The sequence below is a fragment of the Dufourea novaeangliae genome, unplaced genomic scaffold, assembly GCF_001272555.1.
Source record: "Dufourea novaeangliae isolate 0120121106 unplaced genomic scaffold, ASM127255v1 scaffold7, whole genome shotgun sequence".
In the NCBI taxonomy this organism is placed as follows: Eukaryota; Metazoa; Arthropoda; class Insecta; order Hymenoptera; family Halictidae; genus Dufourea; species Dufourea novaeangliae.
In genome coordinates, this window is record NW_015373896.1 from 4,501,143 (window position 1) to 4,509,494 (window position 8,352).

Below are 8,352 nucleotides of genomic sequence, written 5' to 3' on the forward strand. Positions count from 1 at the left end.
CAAATTCTACTTACAGCCCATTTATCCTATATGCCACCTGTACGCAGAACTCTTCTATTTCTCTAACTTCTTTTACTCGAAAAAAATTTTTTTTTCATCGTAATTATCTTCTATCAAAACCAGAACATTAATTAAAAGATAATCAAAAAGCCTGCTGTTTTTAAAATTATTAAAAGGTTAACAGAGGTTGTCGGTGTAACTTTAAATTAATTGCAATATTAATTTTATGCAAAAATTTTCCACCGATAATTAAATAATCCAGCCTCCTTGCATCGTACCCATATTTATATGACGCGGCAGTCAAACTGTCAACAGAAATGGCTAACGAAACAGTGCCCCGAACGTTCCAATTGGGATGTATATTTCACAATCCCTTTGAAAAAAGAAATTCACATAACTCCATCCTTATTTTCCAGCCACGCAACCACCTTTCGAAGTATTCACCGCCAATCGCAGTGAAACTCCGCGGTAGAAGCCGTGGGCACCGCGAAACTTTCCGGTCGGTTTTCCTTCTGTCGGACGAGGGGAACGGACACGGAAACCGCCTCGAAGATGCCAAAAGATAGAACGACGTTTCTCGAGTGGTGGCCCCGAGCAGAATTGTGTATTGCTCGCCGGGCAGTCCTCTCTCCGCGCGGCGAGCTTCATATCGCTTTAGCCACGAAAAGGCACGAAGGAAGAAGGGGGAGGCTGCTTCCACTCTCGGGACGGTTGCACGGGGCACCATAAAGCCGCGCGATGAACGATACCGCAATAGGCTGCCGTGGCTATCGTACGTGATATGTTTTATGAGCCGGGCAGCATACGAATGCGGTTAAACAAGCGGCGAGCCGGGAGGACGGTCTTCTCTCGCGCGCACAGTCCCCTCGGCCACCGACTGCATCCTTTACGATCGCCTTTGGTTCTCTCCTCTTGAGGTTCACTGACAATCGGCGGGGCCCTCCCACCCTCCCTTTGATCGCCAGCATCGGAACGATTCTTAATCGTGATCCAGAGCCACGGAATAAAAAAAAAAAAACACAACACGGATCTGGGTGTTTACGATCGTGGCCAACACTTCGCGGGAGAAGGAATATTCTATGTTCCTGGGACTAGTGATTCTTTAGTAATTTTGTGTGCTTGGTTTTTTAATGTCTTGTTTTGAGAAAGGTTTGGCTCACTGGTACCCGGTGTCAAGTGATCCATTCGAATGAAGTGATTTCGAACGATCTTTCGGAAGATTCCACGATCACTTGGAAATTTCAATGCCCTGATAAGACACTGCGAGCTATTCTAGACATTCGAACTAATTTAACATTATTATAATTCGTTCCATTCCTTAGAAAGTGAATATTACCATTAAAAGGAACAAAGAATTATTTCAAGACAGTACAGTGGTAAAAATCCATACTATCATCTCTTCCCAACACGTTACATTCGTTTCAATTTACAAAACTAGTTATCAATTCCACTCCAACGAACCTCAAACGCACCCGACGGAATAAAAGCAAACAAACCCGACGGAAATTGCAATTTCGTCGGTAGACGCGAACGGAAATCCAGAGAACCTAGCCAAAGAATACGAGAGAATTGTCTTGCTCTCCAGCCTACATCATCGAACGTCGAATCGAGGAAATTGTACAATCGACGATTGGAGGCACACAAGGCGACGGAGGAATTGGCACCGTGATCCCTGGGCCCGATCGATCGAGAGACCGGCGGGTGCCGGCCGCAAGGATAAACGGGGTTGCCGCGGCGCAAGTATAAGCAATAAAATAAATTGGCGCTATGCCCCGATTCTTATCAATGAAATATACACTTTCTCCGAACAATGGGCCGATGTTACGTAACGCGAAATATATTCAGTTTCCCCGTGTTCACTTTCCTCGATGCCACGATAATGGAACGATCGTTATTCAAAATTCTATTCCGACGCGTTAAGTGGCGCATGATTTACCGCCTTTCTCGTCGTCCCGCACAACACACGCTTTTATTCAGCCTTGGTTCAGGTGGTTGGTAATGCACACACAGTAAATACGGTTTTAATGCGAGCGTCGATACCGATCGAAAATTCACGGCGGTACGGGTTCGAGAAAAGAATCTACAAACTCAAGTGAACGGCGACACCTGTCTCCCCTCTCACCTCACCATATTTCTTTTAACACCCCTCTTAAACGAACGTTCGCCGTCTATTTCCTTGCGTGGAGGGAAGGGAATCAATTCAACGCCAACGATAACACGCTTGTCGTATATCCACGTAATTAAATTATCGCGCGAACGAAACACCGTAATTATTAACCGGGCCAATTTTTCATCGTCACCCCCCCCACCCTTTCGCGATTAGTTCCCCGTCTGGGCTCGAGGTCGGCGAAAGATTAATTAGAAAAACGTCGTAACTGTTCGGCTAATTAATGACCGTGGCCGGGCGGTCTCGCCTCGAAGGCAGAACGCGCGCGTGCACGTTCAGCTAGGAAATTCGTAGTTATGGACGGGAGGACGTCGGCCAGAAACGATATACAAGCCGCGATTTTGCACCTCGTCTGTGATTACGGTGGGCGTGACGGGGATGTCACGGCCCGGGGAAAATTATAATTATTACGGAGACCGGTCGCGTCGGGCAGGTTTATTTGTTGGAAAGCGCGCGCACGCCTGTTCCCGTCTTCTCCCCCACACCGCGAGAATTAACAAATTGCCAATTCCCTGGCGGTCGATTGCAGTTATTATTCGAGTGATCACGGGGAAATCCGCGCGGACAGGGCATAGTAAATCGTTCGTTTCGAGCGTAATTCGATGCCCATAGAGAATACGAGTTTCCCTCTGTCGATAAGTATTGTTGCAAGCTGGTCTCTTTGGGAATTGGTGTCGAATCTTTTGATATTCTATTTCGTCCGGAGTAAACGATCTCGAGCAGCAATTTGGTATTCCAGCGATATGGTTGAAAAGTAAGAGTGAAATTACGGTTCACGCAGCTCTTGAAACGGAATTATCGATACTCGAGCTGTTGGTAATGCTACCGCGAAATCGCTTAATGACGGACATTTAAGGCTTATCGACGATTCGATTGCTGCAGGTACAGAAAGAGGTTGTATTTCTGACGGACTTTAAGACGGATCGCCTGGGGTTTCGTCATTAGAAAGGGAAATGATTGCAGAATAGAGTATTGAAAATGTGAAATTGATAGCGCGATTTGTTTTCTTTCAATAATGGTCTGAACGTTCGCGTAGAGAGGCTAATTTGGTGATTTCAATGCGCGGTAAGAAGGAGCACCGATCTTAAATCGGTAAAATTATCGAATCTCTTTCGTAATTGTATGAACGTTAAGTATGGATAATTTACGACTATATCAACCAATTTATATCTCTCATTGCGTCTTCACAATTTTCAACTCTAACGCGCTAACGATCGTAAGCGTACATCTGATATATTCAATATATTCATCTTTCCTCAGTTGTATAGGTCGTTTTGGAAAAATAATGTAATTCGACTTCATTAGATTAGAATTTCTCGTTTTTACATACAGGAATATGTAATCCATTTATCATAACTGTGTTATCGCAATACAACGATACCTACGCGAGACGCTTAACACGTTCGCTGCCACTACGAATAGAGCTAATTAGGACGACTTCTATAAATAGCCATGTAATTAGACACACCGACATCTTTTCTATTAATATGCCTACACAATAAACATAAAATCGCCCTCAGTGCCACTTTAATCCCGATTAAAAGAAAATCAACATAAGCTGTGGCTCCGATCGGAGTCACCTGCAAGACCCAAACGTTGACGAAAATGTCTCCAATCGGAGCCACGGGCACCGATACTGTTCAAACCCACAGTCGTCAGTAGATTATCAAGTAAACACATATTAAACGTCACCAGAACATTTTTCCGCGAAATCACAAAAGAATGATACACACCTGGGTAAACGGGTGAGATACAGAAGAAACGACGATACATCCTTAACGCAGAGCGCTTCCCTTCTATCAGGCTCGTCCTCGAACTCGAGAACAGGTCTGCCATTCGCGTCCGTGTACCCTGCAAGCAGAGGATCGGAGAATTAATTATCAACCAAGAAAAAAAAAAAATAATAAAACGAATCTCTCGTTCGACGTTGTTACGCCAGTAGTCAACAGGGATTTATTCATGTTTAATGACTCCGGTGGTAACGAAATCGGTCGAATTTATTTCCCCAATTCCAGATTAACTCCCCACTCCAATTCACTTGCATACCGCCGCGCGAAACAGAACGAAGTCACCGCGCGCGCGCACGAACGATCGCACCACACAGAGTCGCATTAACGGCGTAATAAAAGTCGGTAACAGCATTTGATTACAGGCCGTGATCCGATTCCCCCCTGTGTATACCGGCTTGCACCGATCGTAATCTTCCAGCGCGGCGTAAGTTATTAAATGATCTCGGGCTGTTAGCGGACGCTGGGCTATCGAGAGAGTAGGTCACAATCAATCGGCGGTTGGGGGGACGGAATCTTTTGGTTACGAAACCCCCGCGGGTGTACCCCCGATGAAAATGTAATAACATTACGAACAGACCGCGATCCGCCCCGGATAACGTGAAATAGGGGACATCGTAAAATCTTATTGTCTTAATCGTGACCGAAACGACGACGAGGCACGAACCGTCTCTCCACGGTGTGTACAGTATATCGTTTGGAATCTGGAGCTCACGAGTGATGTTGGTTTACAAGCCTCCAACGTTGTTGTTCCGAGATCGTACGATCTTGCGCCCCGCCGATGCTGGGGCCGCCACAGACGCCGGGGGCCATTTCTCGTCGATCCTCTCCGTTCTCGCGAGTTCTCGAGCGATCTCTGTTGATTCTCCTCGGTGGTTTTTGCCTGACTTTTCTCGGGATATTAACATCAGGCCCCGCGGCTAAAGAAATGTATCCGAGAAATCATTTTATCGACGGGCTCGTTGGTCAGTGTGAGTTATAGATCTCTTTTCTTGTGAATTCTTCCCTCTTCTCGAATCATTTCGAAAAAGATAGTGCACAATAACTGCTTTAAAAAATTTAGCAGAAAATTAAGTGGATGGTCCCATCTGAGACTGTACAAGTTTCTTTCGTGAGTGCAAGGGTGCATTTATAGAATGCAGTGGGAAATTTGGTAATAGACAATCTAACCCAAACCTCTTCCTATATAATCGGTTTCTACTTAGAACCAAAAAAGTGATGCATTTAAATAGGAATCGCAGGAACACTTGAATAGACCACATTTAAAATCTGAGTCATTTGAACTGTGAATAAACAATTACCCATACCAAACGACCATAAATTTCACTTCTTTGTATCTTCTGAAGTTCACATCTATTTTCAAGAATCTAACTGGTGCTTCAAATATTCTAAGAAAAAGCAAAATAATAATGAGGGATACAGGCGCGATCGCAAGCTCGTGACACGTGCCGTTACGACGAAGCATCGGCGAGTGCTCGCCAGCGATGAATACGCGCGCAACACCTTGAAATCTACCTGCAGGCGAATGCTGCGGGCGTTAATGATAATTCATGCCTGTGTAAGTTATATGGGCGATTACGTGGTAACGCGATAATAATGCCCAATGCCAGTGGGCAGACGTTCAGGCTCGCTCGAGCTTGCAAATTCTCAGGGTGCTAATGCTAATGCACTTTTGGCCTCAGACAGGGGGGGTTTCATTCACCCCGACCGGATCTTCGGCCCTTTAACCATGAATACTCAATGCTCTTTTCTTCTTTCACTTGAGGTATATTCAGATTCTATTAGAGGATAATTCGACTGATTAATGAAGTGGACTCCTCGTGGAGGAACAGCTTCCTCAGGTTTCTTTACTACTTAATGAAGGATCTTGGCCATTTTATGACTTCGTACGAATAATTGCGTTAAATTGTAGCTGACTGTCCAGGTGTCTATAATTAAATATACTAGTAAATGATTCATTAAGCCGAGACTCTGTGTGTGTATTCGCGTTGGCTATCCAAATTTCCTTCACACTAACTTGCCTCCGATGATTAACTTAGAGCATTTATCATTCTAACGAACACACAGTTTCGGTGAATACTCTTTCAGTATCAAATTAGCATGGGTTATTATGTAAGTCGAGTAAACGTTCCTATTCACTACTGACTGTTAATAGAATATGTATATCTTCTAGGTATTTTGATACCAATTCCTGTAGATCATCAGTGTCACATTATATTCCTTTCTATTCAAAAGAAATCACAAAACTTATAGATTCCGATCGAAAACTGAATTACAAGCCAGCTAACACATCAAAACACCTGTAACCAGTTCCCCAATCTTCCATTTCTCCAATAGGTGTTCGAAAGCTCTTGTTCCACAGTGGATCACCGTGTCCCCGTTAGCACTCCAATGTTTCCACGATGGTCAAAGGCGATAAAACCCAGTCTGACTAAAAATTTCCAGCTCGCCACCATCAATATTCATCGGCTCTATCACCGTCGGGTCGCGTTTCCTTTACGATCCCCCGGACTCCGGTTCCTCTTCTTTTTACCCCTCCTCGGCTGAGATCCGAAGCCGTTCGAACGTTTCGATATCGACGTAGTCGGAAGGGGATCACGACAAAAAAACCGAGCGTCGAGCGTGTTTCCCCGGCGGTCGCTGTGAATGTGTGAAAACGTCCATCGCGGACACATCGTGCTCCTCGTGACAGCGCGCTGCGGCCAGGTCCCCGGGGCTCCGGCCAGTCCTAGGCTTAACGTCTTCATCTCCCGGTGAAACTCCTCTCTTGGAAGGCCGGTAATCGATCGGTTATGGTAATCCGAGCGGCGGCTACGGATCGTTAAAAAAAGGTCGCGCCGGCCAGCAGCGTGCTCTTGCATTTCCTCGCTTCGAGAAATCACGCGGAGGACGAGCGTTCGATGTTTACGACTCGATTAACCGTGCCTCCTACTGCCCCCCTTACGATTTCGTATGCAGCCTTCGGGGACCGTTCGCGTGTTTCCGTGGAAACTTGTGCCTCGTATCCATCCACGGAAACTAGAAACGGTTCGAGGTTCAGGAAACGGTACACCGAATTTCCTTTGGAGTTCTGGAGGATTTCTTCGTCTTAGCAGTATTTCTTGTTATTGTACGTGTTGGCTAGGATTCAAGAAGCAACTTTGAAATATTAGTTTCTTTTGGATTTGTGCGGAGAATGTAAGCTCCTTGGAGTAAACATAATGGAAGGCATATGTTGTGAAGGGTATTATAAAATAATGTAAGGACAACTACCATGACTGATTCGATGATTCAATTCGAATTGTAATACAGTCAATTAAACCACTTATAGATCTGAAGTTACCCCCTGAATATAGTCTTAATACTCAAAGGACTGAATGTTCCAGCGCGCATATGTAAAGCGACCCAAATACAGGCTAGGGTCTAAATATGGTATCTAGTTGAAAGTGTAGGGTCATGTTATATGTTTCACTCCAGCTGGAATTGTGTGAAACTATGACTCAAGAGCAAAATTGAAATAAAATTGTTACCCCATATTTAGATCAATTTCTCTATGTCATCATTCCTCAAAACCTGTAATCTCAAACTATAAACTGCATACTTACAAAGTTTCGATATGAAAAGAATTCACACAGTAGCTACACTGAGGATGAAAATTCCCACTAGCCTAAGCCCCAGCTATAAAATCCTCAAAAAGACAATTCGATCGTTTAACTCCTGGACCTTTGATAGCAATAGGTGGTCAAAGATTCGTTCGTGTTTCTGACATCTCGCTAGAAATTCTCGAAAAATCCCTTCATAGCTACCGCCACCTCCGAAACGTTCTAACACCGTGATCCGAAGGTGTCCAAAACGGTTCCCGTGTCCACGAAATTCCACCGCTTTCTACCTGACCGCGTCCCAGGATCGAGTTACAATAATCATCCTACACTGCGGAGGCGCGCATATATCTGCGTGCAGCGCGCATTCCGCCTTCTACAAATCGTCGGTCGTCCATCATCATCGCATTACCCCCTTCGATAAAGACCGAACAGCGGGGCCGACTTAGCTTTTAACGTAAATCAAGCGTACTTACGCTCACGAGGCGCGCACCGGCCCGTTGGAGAGGAGGGAAAGCTTCCCAAGACGTCGATCCTTTCCGTCTCTTCTCCTCGTCCAGGTACTGTACACGAGTACGAACGGACGAAAGAGATAGAAAGACAGAGGGTGGGGAAAAAAAAAGGACAAGGTGGACGATCGCGGGTAGCCGCGAGGCGGACTGCGTGCCGGCGGAACTCGTGAGAAAGATGAACGATAGACCGATGGATACGTCAATACGCGTGCCATTAGCCGTTGCTTTTTCGATTTATTGCCGCCTCGTGAATCTCTGATTTCTAATTACGTGACCGAGATCTTATCCCCACACCCCCCCCCCCCCCC

The 8,352-nt window shown here is 45.4% G+C and overlaps 1 protein-coding gene across 1 annotated transcript in view; it reads right to left on the reverse strand.

Moving 5' to 3' along the window:
• The window catches only part of LOC107191874 (puratrophin-1-like), a 161,292-nt gene that overhangs the window by 116,329 nt on the left and 36,611 nt on the right, over window positions 1-8,352 (reverse strand). Inside the window, exon 5 of the mRNA XM_015581019.1 lies at window positions 3,901-4,018. Coding sequence (XP_015436505.1) covers window positions 3,901-4,018 — 118 coding nt within the window. The remainder of the gene's footprint in view (window positions 1-3,900; window positions 4,019-8,352) is intronic.